This window comes from Bipolaris sorokiniana (genome assembly GCF_000338995.1).
Source record: "Bipolaris sorokiniana ND90Pr unplaced genomic scaffold COCSAscaffold_2, whole genome shotgun sequence".
Taxonomy (NCBI): Eukaryota; Fungi; Ascomycota; class Dothideomycetes; order Pleosporales; family Pleosporaceae; genus Bipolaris; species Bipolaris sorokiniana.
The window spans coordinates 1,831,543-1,848,464 of NW_006911896.1; the positions used below are offsets into that span (position 1 = coordinate 1,831,543).

Consider the following 16,922-nt stretch of genomic DNA (forward strand, 5'->3'; position numbering starts at 1 on the left):
GAGGTGCGACATGATGGCATCGGACCTCCGGCTTGGCATACCCCATAGCTTTCTTGCGGGGAAAGCACCAACGATCTCCACAACACAAATCATGGCTGCAGTATTACAACGGATTACAAGGCCATCTGCGCTGCGAGGCGTTTACAGGAATGGGATTCGATCCATGTCGAGCCAGTTTGGCTTTCAGCCTCAATGGAACACGCAACAGTCTGAGCAACAAACACCACGCGCGATATCACTCCCGATACCCTACGTGACAGAGACCACTGTGAGCTCCGATTCGTCTTGTCTACAAAACCATGTCTGACTTCCTAGGGTGGAGGCTGGAAAACCTCTGACATCTTCTCGCGTCTTCTCCAAGAACGTATCATCTGTTTGAATGGCGAAGTAGACGACTACATGTCCGCGAATGCTGTAGCACAGCTTCTCTTCCTCGAAGCCGATAACCCTGAGAAGCCTATCTCTATGTACATCAACAGTCCCGGTGGTAGTGTCAGCGCTGGTCTGGCCATTTACGATACAATGAACTATATCCGGTGTCCAGTGACCACGATATGCATGGGCATCGCAGCATCCATGGGTTCACTACTTCTTGCTGGTGGTGCTGAAGGACAACGGTACATACTACCACATGCTCGCGTCATGATACACCAGCCGAGTGGTGGTTACCGTGGCAAGGCCAGCGATATCGCAGACCATGCAAAGGAGATTTTAAGGATACGAGACAAGCTGAACAGGATCTACCAGAACCATATCACCAAAAAGAGGACGCTCGAAGAGATCGAGAAGTACATGGAGCGCGACTACTTCATGGATGCGCAAGAGGCGGTTGACTTTGGCCTGGTGGATAAAATACTGGAGAGAAGGGAGGCCCCGGGAAAAGAAGGGGACAAGAAATAACACCGTCCGTAGTGTAAGACAAGACGTAAGCTGTGAAATCCCGTGCGAACAAGAACCGGGTCATCCTTGCCGCTGAACAAAAACAGAAACTCGCGCTTATTATGTTGCGCCGAGTTCTTGTGAGGACCTTCCTAGCATGTTTTAACAATAGACTGTATTATTTCACTCTCTATGCGCGCCCGGACTCAATAAGCATTGGTCTCTCTAAATCAACAGACCGCGCGGGCTTTGACTTGCGTTCTGTCTGTTCAACAACCCGCATATCTAAATCGGTCTTGACCGTGCCACGCCCTTGCCTTGGCCATGCGTTGAAGCGGTTAGTAGTGATTGGTTAGTTGTTGGCCGTGGCTCTTTACATGCTTCACTGTGCCTCCTGCATACTACTACCGCCGTGGCTGACGACCGAAACTAGGCAACACAGCGGTTGTCTCGGAAAAACAATAACAATAGCGTTTCGTTCTGGTAGTGAAAGCTAATTCCAGCCGTTATAGACTTGCTGTTGTAGGGTATTCTCACTTCACCAACACAGTGATAGCCAAACCCCGCACGTGAGACCGCGCATTTAACGCTAGTCCCCACTTTGTAATCACACTCACCCACAACAAGGCATATCTGTTAAGCTCGACTTTACCTCCTTTCCTATTTATATGTAGCTCCACACGCGCATGGAAAACGAATCTTGCTCTGTCGCTGCGCGGACCAAGGCTGAAGCTGCACCATTTTGTCCGTCATGGATATCTACATTCCGAGCGTAAGTCCCCTCTCCTAAGGCAATCAGCTGTAGTGACTTGCAGCAGCAGGTTATGGAGACAAGCATATGTGTTCCGAAACACAAACTGATCGCGCGCTGCTAGGTGCCCAAAGATGCAAACCACGTCGAGTTGCAGCGTTTCCTAAAAGACAAACTGCTCAAACTCGATATACTTGCGTTCGATATCAGAAAACACAATACCCACAAAGGACGACCATTTGCGATACTCACAGTCCCAAGTACAAGCAATGGCAACAGATTCCTCCAGTATTACGGCAGTCGTGGCAGACAGGCTCCTCTGCATTCCTTGGTCTTCCAGGGTCAGGCACTCACGTTCTGCAAGAACAACAAGCCCGGGCAACCTGATCCACTCAAGATTAGAACGCTGCAGGAGAAGGATGCAGCCATGCGGTCAAAAATGGGCAGTCAGGCGCCGACAGCCCAGGCTTCGCAAGCTGATCAATCAACACTTTCATTCTCGGCTCTCATGACGGGCGTGTGGGATTACACCACCTTAGGGACGCTTTCATTTCAGGAAAAGTATAAAGACAAGAGGCAGGGTTATATCACGTTTGGGAAGTCCTCTTTAGTAGTAAGTTTCTCAATTCATACGTTCAAGACGACGGAAGAAGTGAGCTGCAGGTGCCGGCTCGGTACTAGTCGCCTTATAAGTGTCGTTCTCTTAAGTTCTAATTGTAGTCCGCTAACACCATGAAATAGGTGTACCTACAGGAGAGTACCCTCGAGTCTTACAATTGGCATTGTCGGATTGATATACCCTATGCAATCATCGAACACGTCGTGCCATCCTTTGGCTTCGAAAATCAAGGAAGGAACGGGGCCATCACGTTTACCCTAAAGTCTCCTCCAAAGTTCTATAGCATTGAGTCTACTGACGATCTGCATCTTTATGCTGGTAAAGAGGCACCTCAAGTGCAAATTTTGCTCGCAGGTTTGGCAGCGCTCAACTTGACATCAAAGCAAAAGACAAATAGACTAGAGAGACTCTGCGCACTCAATACCAAAAACACTAAGAATTCCGCTTTGTGTATGGTATATCAGATCGCCTTTTCTGATACGTGGAGTGCTCAGCATGCTTGGAACTTCGTTAAGGACCACTCAGTACCTGAAGAGTATTGTTGGCAAAATATGATTCCCAACAAAGGCAGTCACAGGATTGAAGATGAACTTGTCGTCGTTGAGAGCAAGCTTTCCGCTTACAATCCCTCCATCCCGCCCGCCTTCAATTTTGCGGTCCGCTATCAGCTTGCAGCGCTCGTGTTAGAGGGTACTATTACTCCAACGGCGATGATCAATCTCATACCGCATATCCACCAAATCGCAAAGCAGCATGGTGCTGAGACGACTGCAATTGCAGTGAGGCGGCTAGGACAACAAGTGCCTACACCAGCCCCGGTCATTTCCGCAGAGATGTTCAAGGTGAGGAAGTTCGTTGAACTCGTACAAGAGAATGTTGAGGATTGCAAACATTGGGGACTAGCGTACAGAGATTTGAATGGCAAGCAAAAGAAGCATCATCATCTTGCTTTGACCTACAAAGCCACCGTAACACCAACAGGTATGTGAGCGTTTGGACATGTACAGAGTTTCATCTCACTAGTGCCATATTTAGGTATACTACTCCGCGGCCCAGACTGGGATGTATCCAATCGTGTCCTTCGAAGATACACTACACGAACCGAGTACTTTATGAGGGTCTTCTTCGCCGATGAAGATGGACTATCCGTGTTCCATGACTCACGTGCGTCCCAGAATCAAGTCTATGAGCGTTTCCGCAATGTCCTTCAGAATGGTATTTCAGTTGCAGGACGGACCTTTCAATTCCTCGGATTTTCCCATGCTTCACTGCGCAATCATCAAGCCTGGTTTATGGCACCTTTCGAGATGGACGGATCCCTGGTCCGCGCCCGAAACGTTATACAAGACCTTGGGGACTTTTCGCACATTCATTGCAGCGCCAAGTGTGCCGCCAGAATCGGTCAAGCCTTTTCTGACACGATATTCTCAGTCCCGGTTCCAGAAACTGCCTACGTTACTGAGGTTAAGGACGACGTTGAGAGAAACGGTCGCACATTTAGTGATGGCTGCGGAACAATATCACTGGAGCTTCTCCGTACAGTATGGCGCGCTCTCCCACCAGAGCGAAGACAGCAGAGGCCGACCGTTCTGCAGATTAGATACCGAGGCGCCAAAGGGGTCCTATCACTCGATGCATCCTTGTCTGGCCAACAGCTACATGTTCGCAAAAGCATGACAAAGTACATCGCCAAAGAAACCTGGAGAGACCTGGAGCTTTGTGGAGCTGCCTACAAACCACTATCAGTATTTCTTAACCATCAGTTCATCAAAATACTGGAAGATCTGGGTGTCCCAGCGGAGAAATTTCTGGATGTACAGGATGAGGCTGTCAAAATATTGAAACTTATTACTGAGCATCCACTGAATGCTGCTAGCTTTCTAGGTAAGGACTATTGTTTACAGCCTAACAAGGTTTTTTGTTAGGTTTTACCTGATCAGAATTGACGTTGACACTTTACAGCATACTCACACTCCTGTGTCTTTGCCAAGGTACCACAGCTGTTTGAAATGATGCACCGTATAGGCTTGTCTTTCCATGCGGATCGATTCTTGACCGACATTGTAGAGGTAGCAGCTATGTCGTCACTAAGAAGTCTGAAGTACCGCGCTCGAATTCCGATCGAGAAAGGCTACCTCTTGTACGGTGTCATGGACGAGACAAATACTCTCAAGTATGGCGAGGTCTATATTGCAACAGAGGACCATGACAAGACCGGCAAGCTGAAGAGGAGTATCCTTGTTGGTAACCAGATTGTCGTCACCAGAGCTCCAGCACTGCACCCTGGTGACGTCCAACTAGTGAATGCAGTAGATGTCCCAGACGACTCGCCCCTCCGTGCTCTTCACAATTGTGTTGTGTTCTCACAACAGGGTCCGCGCGATCTACCATCACAATTGAGCGGAGGCGATCTTGATGGCGACCTGTTTCACATCATATACGACCAGAGACTCATCCCTGCCTACACTGTGGAGCCAGCAGAATATGATAAAGTCCCTGCAAATGATTTGGGTCGTCCAGTAGAAGCCAACGACATTGTCGATTTCTTCATCGAGTACATGAAAATGGATCGCTTGGGTCAGATTTCTAACAAGCATAAGATTCGAGCCGATGTAAAGCCTAACGGAACGCGACACCCGGATTGCCTGATCCTCGCCAAGCTTGCTTCTGATGCTGTTGACTTTAGTAAGACGGGTGTACCGGCAGATATGTCGCTAATACCCAAGGGGATCGATCACTTCCGGCCTGATTTCATGGCGCCGGGATCCAACTTGGTCATCAACGAGTTGGGGGCAGCAGAACTAGCAGGAATTGAAGAAGACGACATTGATGACCCTGACAGCATTAGTGTGCTTGACGCCGACAAAGGGAGGATTCGTTACTACCGCAGTGACAAGATCCTAGGAATCCTGTACCGCGCCATTGACGAAAAGAAGTTCTTCGACAAAATGAAGAGCGATTACGAAATCTTCCGGCAGCGCTGGGGCAAAGAGTCGCTGGTCAATAAACTCAAGCGCTACATCATTCGCGAGACACAAGGCTTACAGTGGGAGCACCACTGGGACTTTGCAGAGCAGCTGCGCGAGACGTACGAGGACAACATGCTCGAGATTATGGATACGCTGCGTCCCACGCGCGGCGCGCCTCTTACTGAACTGGAGGTCTTCAGCGGCAATATCCTTGGCAAGAAGGAGCGCGCGTCCTCCCGCTACATCCGCGAAGCCAATCTTGAGGTCCAGGAGCGCTTCAACCGCGATGTCAGCAGCATGATCAAAACCATTGTCCATGGGGACAAGGACTGGGATAGCGAGGAAGATGCTACCGAGGCGTTGCCGCGATCTATTGCGTGTTTCATGGTGGCGTTGGAGGTAAAGGGCTGGGAGAACTATCGCAGTCTCCAAAGCTGGAAGTACGTGGCTGCTTCTGTATGTCTGGAGCAGCTCTGGAAGTACAATGGTGGTACGTTGCGTTGTCTTTGAGCAGGCACGTCGCTTCTCCGTTGATATGAGTTGGGTTGATATGTGAAGTGGACTGTACAATACCCATGATGATCCGGACACATTCGGGAGGTCCAGAGCTCATGATGATGATGATGATGATGATGATGATGATGATGATTTATTTGTCTTTGTTTTTTTTCGGTACTGGTCCCGAACCCTTGATTGCGGGTATATATTAGATGGGCACTGTTCTAGAGAATAAATTCATTTACAAAAAGGGCAAGGGTGTGAACGATGGAGCATTTAATGATTGAGAAGACATATTATGGCATGCTGATGTCTGCACTTGTGGAGTTACATGTAGCATATCCATCCTTCTCGATTTCACAAGGTCCGGCCATGCGCATGGTATTTGGCCATGTGGCCTTGAGTAAGATGGAGGGCGCAGCCTATCACCGTCAAATATTGAGGAAGTGTATTGGCTAGAAACAGTTGATGCATTAGCTATTAGTATTAATTATCTGCTATACACCTATATGCTAGCCATGATTGCGGCACAATAATTCAGTCTACGGCTTCTTGCAAGCATCTTGATCAGCCGTACATTGACCGTTTCCAGATTTAGGGCCAAGAGGCGCGCAGTCAAAAACACAGATACATTCATAACTATCTGTACCCGGGACACCCTGTCAGGAGCAGTTAGTATCGATGAAGGACGAAGAAAATTGGGGATGGGAATGCCACTTACACGAGCGCAAGAGTCCAGCAAGTCATTGTAAGGGTTATTAAACTCGCATCGGCACAATGAGGCACAGTCGCGCGGCTAATCTTTCATCAGCATCTATGCATCATAAGCGCAAAAGTAGATTTCTCACAACAATCCAGCATTCGTCGTTGCCATTGCCACACTCAATGGAGTGTCTGGTCGAGGTCGAACACCCTAGGTCGGGAGGTGGAGGACACTGGCGGTTGTCGCACTGGAAATCGTTAGCGTTTGTATTCGAGAAGCATCAGGTAATGCGATGGATCTCCACTTACCCCAGGTTTTCCATTGATCGGGCTCCTTGGTTTTACTCTCGGTATCACTTTTGCGGGCACCTTCTTGATCAAGTAGCCTGCTGAAGCCATTCCCAGAAGGGAAGAAGAGAAGACTATCACGCTTGCGAGCTTCATGGCTGAAGTATAGACAGCGAGTGGTTTGTTGATGGTAAGATTAGTTATTAGAGATAAACTTGGGCTGGTTGGCTCTAGAACGCCTGCGAAAGGGTAAGGAACGAGTGGTAGAGCCTGAGGATCGTTCTGCTGTAGCGAGTCCAGATGTAAACCAGGAGAAACTTGACGGGCTTGGCCCTAGATATATCTTCCACAGAGCTAAACAGAAAAGCATACGGCTACTCATAGAGAAGATCTTACTCTCGCCAAGGCGCCGAGATTGCGGTGTCTGGTGTCTGCTTTGTGTGAATGGTCAGAGTGTATGAAATTTTTCAAAATTGGTGGTCTGATACGCTGTGATTTGTTTAGTAAGATTGCGCTCAATACTCTACGGCCAAAAGCCGCTGCAAGGATCTGACTGTACTGATGGGCGACCAACCGAAATCAAACTGTCGTTCCATCAATGTTACTGTGCTGACACGAGTATATGTGGAGCGTAAGACTACTAGTGTAAACTATGCGGCTATTCGGAAATTAGGCTTGTAAGCCTCTGTCTTACACCGGCACTGTGTATGCCTCTGGCTTTATTTTCTCATGTATGTACTTATGTGTATGCCAGGGGCTGTTTGATCCATTCCAAACTCTCTTTTGTCTATTCTGCAACATCCCACGTACTGCTTTGGAATGTCTCTGCTTCGTGCATCCTTTCTCTCGACACATATGATGGAGAGAGACGAAAGGAAAAAACGATGTGAGTCAGGTCATGAGTATATCAACAATTGTAAGTAGAAAGGCCTCATATCTACAGTTAAGAGGACATATTCGAGGTACAAGGACATAGCAGCTACGAAGATGTTCATATGAAATTAGCGGGACCCGTTCGTCACGAAGATACAGCGGGGAACAAATTTGCATAAGTTATTACATAACTAGTACATCTCAATAGGGTTTACTTTGTCAAGGCTTTCTATTATGTAACTCATGAATAGCCCCGCAAGGCTTCGAAGAAAAAAGGTCTATGCAGCCGAGGGCGACAACCATGCGTAAAGTGATACGTACAGCCAATGAAAACAGTTTTCTGTGATACAAAACCTTTACTAATGATGCTTGTTGGACGTGATGAACTGAACGAATGTTATAGTGGCTACCCCATTTCCCTTAATCTCTTCACCTCATGGTAGATTGTCTGTTTACTCCTGCCCCTCCTCCACTACAGAAAATGATTGATACTATATTTTCTCACTCTTATGAACTTTGGAATCTGTCATATTGAGTAAATTCCGTCGCAGGCTCTTCTCAACATTTAGTTGCTAGCATAACTGATTTCCATTTCTCGTGATATCTGCTATTAAACGAAGTTCTTGATACATGCATGCATAAATAGGGGTGGGAATTAAAGAACAGTGTTGAGCTGAATAAGCTTTCGTCAGTTGTGTTACGTTCAGGTAATCTCCAAAACTTTGTCGATTCGGTTGGTCGCCTTTATCTAGCTTGGGCAGCTTGCTACTCCGTTGTACATATGTTCGCTGCATACTGTTCAACGAGTTCTGTAATAGCTTCATAGAGCTTTTGAATATTAGTGTCAAGCGTCTTTCCCAGGACCCTTTTTTGTGTAGAGACGACAGCCCAAATATCATTTAGCATTAGGAACTGAGAAGGAAGGCTTTTAGGATGAATGACGTTTCCGCGTTTAACTAACGCATGCTGATGTATCTACTCAGCTTCGTTAAGCTTGCCTAGATCCTTGTAGAGGCTGTCTAGGTTGTTGACAATAGTAAGAGTATTTATACAATTCAGCTCTTATGCCTCCTTATGTCCATCTAGCACACGTTGATACATCTGCTCAGCTTCCTCAGTTTTGCCTAGCTTGTCTTAGACCCCGCCTAAGTTGTTAACTGCTTTAAGTGTTAATGCATGCTCTGGCTTAAGCATCTTCTCTAATCCTCCGACTGCTCGTTGGTATATTACTTCTGCCTCCTCCTACTTGCCCTGGCCTAACAGCACAAATCCAAGATCACTCATGTTGTCGAGCGTGTCTGTACTCTCTAACACAAGCACCTTCTCGAGGCCTTCACTGCTCTTCGGTGCATTTCTTCTGCCTGTTCATACTTGCTTTGTTTTCTGAGCATGAATCCAAGACTGCTAACGCTAGAAAGCGTGGCTTGCTTCGTGCGTCCAAGCATCTTCTCTTGTCTTTTGACCACTCGTCGGTACATCTCTTCTGCCTCTTCATACTTGCATCGGCATTCAAGAACTGAGGCCAATTTGTACATATCCATCAAAATATAGGGATACTCGTGACCTAGCACCTTCTTTTGCACTTCCAGTGCTAGCCTATGCCTCATCTCTGCCTCTTGATAACTGGCGTAAAATGCGCTGCTGTATTGCTCGCTCCATGCATTAACATCAGCGTCCGCATCGAGTATCAGCCTTACTACCTGATCATAACCTCTAAATGAAGCAGCTTGGAGTGCGCTGTTGTACTGTTCACTCTGAGCGTTGACGTCAGCGCCCATATCGAGTAGAAGCTTCACTCCCGGCTCGTGGCCTTCGATTGAAGCGGCATAGAGTGTGTTACCATAGCTTGAATTGGGAGCGGGAAGATTGTGGTGCTTTCTCCGGTGGTGTTTAAATAGTGGATTAGTCCGTTGAAACTGCAATACCCACCTTGATTCAGTGGGACAGGATTCGGCCGAATGAAAGACGGGTGGAGCCATTATACTTGCCAAAGGATGTAACTTTTGAATACTGTTAGTGAGCGAGGACGCGCTTTGTAGATGTCGAATATTGTTCAGACCATTTTTAGCTGTATAAATACTAGTAGACTTGCCGTTGGGATGCGGGCTACGTGACTTGATCAAGCAGCAGATGAATACTGCAGCGAAGCCAACTTCTAAAAGAAATCAAGCTTCTCGGGACGCAGTCTTCGTATATCTTTCTATAGCCCAAAACAATCTCAGAAAGGTTTATGAAAGATAGAGTGGGCCTGGGATAGTCTGAAGCAATAGCATTAACCAGCCTTGTAGTTTCTTGCTGTAATCGGCGGGCTCACTGAACGAAGGGCATCACGATCTATGCCCCGAAATGGTAGTACGCAAGACGAATAAGCTTCGTGTCGTCTTTTTTAGTTGATACTTGTACTTGTACAATTGTCATTATTATCACCTACTACTATACTAGTAAGGCGGAGCCTGAACTAACTTACTGGCTACGAGGACGTTAGTCTATCACAGGAAGGAAGTCGCGCCAGGGCATTGTCGCACGGCTACGTAAATACTTATTATTATGTAGAAGTCAGTGAAAAGGTACAAAAAACGAGATAAGATACTATTCAGTAGGGGGTTGGACCTGATCTACCGAGACCTGTCAATTACTTGACAAATAATAATACTAACCACTATGTCACTAAATTATCAGCCACAACACAAGTTTTGTTTTTCGTTTGAAGGTATAGTATATGATTGGTAGTACGTAAAGGGTAGAGGATATCCTTATACCGGCAGTTGAACTTCGCCCCCATCTCTGGATCCTTCAAGCAGCTGTACTCTTTGCTATAAGCGATATGCACACCTTCTAAACGCAACCCCACATGCTACCTCAACTTATTTGGTGCATCCGCTGCATCCGCACTCCTTGCAGCCTCCAATGCTGCAAGCCTGGTTACGGTTGCAGTCACCGGCTCCGCCGCATGAAATCCACTGGCCACTGCCGCCATTGTGAGCAGTCCAGCACCAGTTACCACTGCCACATTCCTTCCAGCACCAACCCTTAGCAGAGCAGCCATAGCTGTTTGCTCCCTGGCATTCACGCTTGAGGAGGTTTCCGCTTCGGAGACTACGTGGGTTGCGAGAGTTGGTACCCACGAGCTGAACGTCAGAACGTTCAACGTCGGCATGGCTTGGGCGATCTGCGGAGAGATCGAGCACAGCCTCACCCACAACGGGGGCGGTTTGCCGTGCTGTGGCTCCCAGAGCAAGGAGGAAGGGAACGAAAGTGGTGAACTTCATTGTTGACTAAGGGGGTATTAGAATATGAAGATGGGTGTATAGAGATAGGCTTGAAAGACTTGCTTGAGATTGGTTGAAAAATGTCTTTCAAAGTTTCGTTGGTATGTGCGAATGACTGTTGACCGTAGGCTGATGATTGCTGTCTGGATGCTTTTCAAATTCGAGGAGAATCGTCTGCCTTTTATACATCAAATCAAGGTTCCCTTCTCTTTCAGTCACATGACGAGTCTTCTTAATGTACGCTTCGAGGCTATGTTACTTCCTACCTTTCTTTAGGGAGTTCTCGGGATATGTTTCTCGAAAGGGCTAATTCAAACATCAGTATATTTAAGATTTGGTACGCCTGAGGAAGAAGTAAATTAGGTTGCTGCGTTGAATCCCGAGCGACGAATCAAATACTGGTTCTCTTGCTCCAACATGCGGATCTCATATTCCTGGTGTAGGATTTCAGCACTGACTGTATATCCAAGATCTTCCTGATGATAGGTGCCCGTACAAATCGCCTATTAGGTTTTAGCGCCATAGGTAACATACCCCACAAATAGCTACCTGCCTTCCAGATAGCTGGCCTTGCAGATGGTCGCCTAAGGACCGTTGTGGGGTCGAAGTCAAATCATAGCGAGTGGTTCAGCATGGCCAGTAGCTCACAAAGCTAAGACCACGCACAGCTTTGACTGTTACTTGACTACCAAACACAATACCACAACATCTAAGTGACCTATCCAGTACAAAAGAGGCTTGATTGTAGCTCACGCTTTGTTCTATGTAAGGATCTGCGCTCCGTGCAGCAAACACTAACTATATCGGTTCTTAGGATTCGACCCTGAATCATAGCCAAGATCGCCAAGTCTCAGGCCGCCGCACATCTGCGGGGGTCGGTCCGCGAATTTAGCCGTTCGTATCGCGAATCTAGCCATTTAGGCCGCACACCTGGGGTTCGGATTATGTACCACATGAGGTTGGGTATAGATCTTTGCTTCTTTGGTCTCGGTCTGGCTAAGGTGAGATAGCTGAATGCAGTGATCTGTGAGGTTGCGTGGCATTTTTGGTTGAAAAGAGTTGTAGGATTTAACCGTGAAGACGATTTGTCTCACATGATAGACGTGAAGGCTCTTTACACTATTAAATATGCAGGTTAGTACATATCTTCTTGAATTCCTTCTCTATGATTGTTCGCACCTGCAATACTCACATGTACCTCTCTACCTTACCTAACTCCGTATCATAACAGCCAAGGCACCCTTCGTGACTTTTGGGTAACAATGAATGCAGCTCACGTCAACGCTAGCTATGCAGCATCACCTTAGGTATACCATGGTTTCCTCCACCAAAATCATACGACACATGAATCACAACGTACATAACTTGGTTACAGCCGAGCAGAGCATACAGCAGCTGCCTCTAGTTGGTATAGAGCTATCATGTTTGCTTGCAACAGTGCTACTCTCTCAGCCCCACTTTTCTTTCAGCTGCGCTATTCTCCTAACCATATTTTCTTCTTGGCTGATTTCCTTCTACTATCCTCACACCCCCGCTTTTTTTCTAACCTTGGCATTTGCTATGTACAAACGTGTGCAACCTCTAAACCTTTCCCTTTACATTTAATCTCATTGACATTATCTCTACCAACATTATGAACAAGCAATGTGCGCGTCAGTTAAATACAGCAGATACCTAAGAACAGGCTCACTTAAGGTATCACATCAGTGACCACAGTTATAGAGTGGGAGCCTTATGTTCGTCAGCGTAAAAGACTAACGAGTGTCTAGAACCCCGCATGGCAAGCAGCGATGCACCTACTTCCTGCAGCTACCATATCGCATTGCTCTGCCTCTGATGATACTTTCCGGGCTCTTCCATTAGCTCTTCCCCTAGTCCATCCTTCTCGTCAGTTTTGAAGGTTATGCTTTCGATAATCAGACAAGCGTCTGGATCAGAACGGATACCACCGGACAGTTCTGGTTTGGATGCTCCCCACTCGGCGTGACACTTTCAATGTCGGTAGCATTTTCAATAATACTTGTTCTCTTTACTATTGCCATGATACGCTTCCAGACTGCTGCACCTGTTATGGCAAGCTATAGTGCGGCTATTTCTATAGCTTGCCATACTCCATCAGGGCAAAAGCACAATTCTTTGATCTCTGGACTGCAATGGGAAGTCATAGGTTACTGTATATATGGTTTTGGGCACTCCAAATTCTCTAAAGGGCTTGTAATTCAACCACAACATGGGATACCCTACGGTGGAAGGACCTTGGCTAGGTTATAATCAATCCGATATCATACGTTGGATGAAGAACAACCATTGTTTTCTTAGGCTGTGTAATTCTATTTCAGCATCATTGGTTCATTGATGATAAACCTTACGATCCAGAGCAAGTAAAACAAGGCGAAAGCTTATCTGATAGAGGTGTGCATAGAGTAAAAGCTTAAGCAATGGGCATTTCCAGATGGGAGAGAACCCACCAAATTGCCATGTCTTGACAATGTCACTGCGCATCAAAAATATTGTAAACTTAGTATAGATGTAGAATTATTTACCTCACTCTATCACAAGTATGTGGTACTGCTATAATGCCATAAGAAGCAAGCGTTCACAAAAAGCGTGATAGACAAGCCAAGAAATCTCAATCTTAGCAGCGTGCATTTGTCAGCTCAAATCCACTACAGACATTGCCCATTAAAGCCAATTATCTCACCGCCATTGTAATAAAGAAATCATGGTATTCTTTGGCTGGATAACTGAATCCTCTTGCATACCAGAAATAAGCTTCGTGGCATACTTGCGCTCTTTGTGCATGGAGTTGGTGCAATTATGCCTTTTAGACAAGAAGCGGACATCAGATGATAGCAGAAGGATCTAGAAAAGCATTGTACTACGCTTTAAGTTTCAATCGTGCAGATTCACGCTCGCTTGGCTCTGTTGCTGAATTTTACCATGTTGTATTTCTCGAAACGATATTTGAGTTTGAGTGATAATGCTGAAGTTTCTTAAGTTCCAGCGTTATCGATATAGATCTAATCGAATATTCAGGTACTCTGTGGAGATGCATATACAACCGGTCACAGCTATTCGTTAGACTAAGTAGCACTTCACACCACTAATTCCTGAATAAACACAATTGATGAGATATGAAAGCTCTATAGCGGAGGGGTTAAGCCCTGGGTTCCCGCGATCTATCAATTGTTTGACAAGTAGAAACAGTAACTACTTCATTACTGAGCTGCCTGCCATGACAACAGCTATTTTTCTGTTCTAGGTAAGTGCAGCCGGGAGTTACATTTCCGTTCTGGGATATATTGCCTTCTATTGATAACCATGAAGATCGCAACCATATAATTTGTAAGCGCTGCATTGATTTCAGCTTTAAGCCATTTCTATCTCCAAATGGTCCTTGAAGGCCACCATTAGCGTATTGGTAGCGATTGGTGTTTCGAAGCGGTATCGTGGCGCTTAATAATCAACACTGAATGGCCTCGCATTATCCTCGACTCAGTTCTCAACGTGATGTGGCTTGCAACCTCACCTTGTTACTGTAGGATGTGCTGTGTGGCTACGCTGAGCACAGCCCCCACCATATGCGAGATTCTCAACCGACCATCATTGATTGGAGCGTCAAATATTCGCCTCATTTTAGCCGCATTCATCGATAGGTGCTGTAGGCTTGTGATACCCAATGCAGCTGCGACTGCTGCCTGATAGCCTGGTCCTCGAGGCGAGATTGATAAGTCACTCTCTCCCCTAGCATATATTTATGATTCAAAAATCATGTCTACATTTTCATAACATGAACGATTCAGCGCTGACAGATTTCCTAAAGCCGATCGGCGATGGCTCCTCGTGGGCAGCAAAGTGTGTACGCCGCCTTCTTGAGGCTGAAAACCTCACGGAAATAGCTGAGGGTCTTGTCGCACAGAATGGTCACAAGCCCGTGGAATACGTCAAGGAAGTATGGAATGCCTGGGGTATTGATATGAAGACCTGTCATGCCTACTGCGCCAGGCAGAACTTTCCTATGGTATTGTCATCCCCTTATCAGCACAGTTCAACAGAGTTACCGGTTTATGGAGTTGCCACCAATAATCTGAGTTTTTAGATCCGTGCTGTATATTTTCAACGCTAAATTCTAGCAGGTCTTTGATTTCCCAATCTTCACATCCGGTGTGACAAACTACCTCTTACCTTGGCTCGGTCTGACGGCGCAACTACCGTACGAAACGGGTTCCATATCTGGAAACTTTGAAAGTTTCTGCCTCGCAGTCGGAAGTCCGATGTTGTCTACCTTCTCTCTCATGTCGACAGCTCTCAATGCGCATTCCACATCGATAACATTCGCAGCCAAATTCGGTAATGGTAAAGCTACATCACATTTAAGAGAGGCAGTAGAGTCGGCTGAGTACTTCCTTTGCAACTCTCAGCAGTCTCCCATCAGAATCAAGGAGGATCAGTTCCGGCAACTGTTTGACGAGGATACAGAGCGGTTGCGTGACCGATGGCTACCTCTCGAACAGCGTATCCGCAAGACTCGCCGGCAGTACACATTCTCCCTCGTTGCGCAGACCTTTTTTGCAGTCATTGCCTGGGTTTTGACCATCGTTGGATCGTACGTGACATCGCTTGGTCAGCATTCCGAAGCCCTTCTGCTCTCCTCCGGCACCCTTTGGACATGGTTAGTTCCGGTAGTCTTGGGTTGGATGGCTGCAGGGACACAATCACGAAAGGACACAGTGCGAGAAGCAATTCAAGGCGAGATATTAAGTGGAGCATCTGCCCCAATAAAAGCACTAGAGGCTGAGTCTGGCTTCATAAACCCGCTGCCGAGGCAATTACCTCAGGCCTTGTGGAGTAAAGTGCAAGGGGACGAAGCATGTCAGGGTCCCGCTTACAACTATGCGCGTATATTGACGTACCCAAAGCTGCGAGACAGAATTGTCGGCGAGTTCGAAAGAAGGCGCAATTTGCCGGAGTTACGGGTAGCTCAAGCAGACCCTTCTGAGCCTGTACAACAGGTTCAGCGAAATAACACGATCCAGCTCGAAGCCGGCTCATCTCACAATGTTGATGAGCCATACATGACTTGGAAGGATGTCAAAGAGAGCTCCGATTGGAAATGGAACTTCATAATCTCTAATGCTATCGCCGTATTTCTTCAGTGGGGCGTCACTGGGTCTGCCATTGTCATATCGTACCTGACGGAGGTGCGCGGTCTCGGATGTCGCTCTGGGAGTTATCTACTGTACGGCATCTTCGCTACTTGCGCCCATGTTCTCTTACTGATATCTGTTTTCCTGTCGCATCACGTAATGCTCATATATCAGACAGAGCGATGGGACGGAGCAACAGGTGCAGTGCGAGAAGTTCCTCGTAGTCCACAGATCAAGTGGATTGGTAGACTCGCCGTGCTTATGCGGCTCTTTGGTAAATCCGTTGCCGTTATCAATGCTACATGGATTATCTTGAGTTCTATATTTGAGCTCATCGGTTTCTACGAAAGCTGCTGGTGCACTGGAACCGTCTTGGGGCTGGGTGACAGGGCTTGGGTTGTCCTTTTTGTTAGTGGTGACAAGATGAGAGATGATGCTGAGGCCTCCTGGATCGGTGGACTTGCTATGAGCTTGTTCACAATGATCTTTACGTATATTCTTACGAAGTCGTATTCCCAAAGCAAAATGTAAACACACTTGATGCTTTTAGCGAATTTATACAATCCGTAAACAAAAACACTTTCGCTACTACTATGCGGCCATGGCTCATGCGAATTGACTTTTGGTTCAGCGCATAATAGGTGCAATTTTGACAACTAAGTTGTTGAAGTATCATCATAAACCTTCTGAGGCAAAAAAAGGAAAGATGTCATACTTTCTAGCAGCATATTAACGCTAGTGTTTAGTCATGGCTGCCTTGGTGATACTTTAAGTTTACTTTTCAAATCAATTAGCCTATGAATTCAATCCTCGTTACTCGTCAGTCGAGTGCGATTCTGCTCCCCAAACCGGCTACCTCGTTAGTCAGATCTTTAGTGGTTTCGCCTATATTTTTCATGTGTGGCAGCTAGCTTCTTCTTCTTCTCG

At 46.6% G+C, this 16,922-nt stretch overlaps 6 protein-coding genes across 6 annotated transcripts; 4 read left to right on the forward strand and 2 right to left on the reverse strand.

Moving 5' to 3' along the window:
- The first annotated feature begins 77 nt into the window (after window positions 1–77).
- Window positions 78–1,066, forward strand: COCSADRAFT_178331 (uncharacterized protein). Its single transcript, XM_007697910.1, has 2 exons — window positions 78–268; window positions 316–1,066. Exons 1-2 carry the CDS (start codon window positions 92–94, stop codon window positions 898–900), a joined length of 762 nt encoding a protein of 253 aa, XP_007696100.1. The 5' UTR covers window positions 78–91; the 3' UTR covers window positions 901–1,066.
- Window positions 1,067–1,630: 564 nt separating this feature from the next.
- COCSADRAFT_178332 (uncharacterized protein) lies at window positions 1,631–5,970 on the forward strand (the record flags this gene model as incomplete). The annotated part of the gene is made up of 5 exons (XM_007697911.1): window positions 1,631–1,651; window positions 1,755–2,243; window positions 2,372–3,230; window positions 3,285–4,133; window positions 4,212–5,970. The coding sequence occupies 5 exons, from the start codon at window positions 1,631–1,633 to the stop codon at window positions 5,726–5,728; spliced, it is 3,735 nt and encodes a 1,244-aa protein (XP_007696101.1). The 3' UTR covers window positions 5,729–5,970.
- Window positions 5,971–9,192: 3,222 nt separating this feature from the next.
- COCSADRAFT_46957 (uncharacterized protein) lies at window positions 9,193–9,423 on the reverse strand (the record flags this gene model as incomplete). The annotated part of the gene is made up of 1 exon (XM_007697446.1): window positions 9,193–9,423. A coding segment is annotated over one exon (231 nt), but the record flags the coding sequence as incomplete, so codon positions are not given.
- An 861-nt stretch (window positions 9,424–10,284) lies between these two features.
- Window positions 10,285–10,991, reverse strand: COCSADRAFT_33419 (uncharacterized protein). The gene is made up of 2 exons (XM_007697353.1): window positions 10,912–10,991; window positions 10,285–10,854 (listed from the first exon to the last, which is right to left on the reverse strand). Exon 2 carries the CDS (start codon window positions 10,846–10,848, stop codon window positions 10,444–10,446), a length of 405 nt encoding a protein of 134 aa, XP_007695543.1. The 5' UTR covers window positions 10,849–10,854; window positions 10,912–10,991; the 3' UTR covers window positions 10,285–10,443.
- Window positions 10,992–12,390: 1,399 nt separating this feature from the next.
- COCSADRAFT_134360 (uncharacterized protein) lies at window positions 12,391–13,138 on the forward strand. The gene is made up of 2 exons (XM_007697912.1): window positions 12,391–12,543; window positions 12,618–13,138. The coding sequence occupies exon 2, from the start codon at window positions 12,844–12,846 to the stop codon at window positions 13,117–13,119; it is 276 nt and encodes a 91-aa protein (XP_007696102.1). The 5' UTR covers window positions 12,391–12,543; window positions 12,618–12,843; the 3' UTR covers window positions 13,120–13,138.
- Window positions 13,139–14,638: 1,500 nt separating this feature from the next.
- Window positions 14,639–16,526, forward strand: COCSADRAFT_80077 (uncharacterized protein; the record flags this gene model as incomplete). Its single annotated transcript, XM_007697913.1, has 2 exons — window positions 14,639–14,869; window positions 14,982–16,526. 2 exons carry the CDS (start codon window positions 14,639–14,641, stop codon window positions 16,524–16,526), a joined length of 1,776 nt encoding a protein of 591 aa, XP_007696103.1.
- Between the last annotated feature and the right edge of the window lie 396 nt (window positions 16,527–16,922).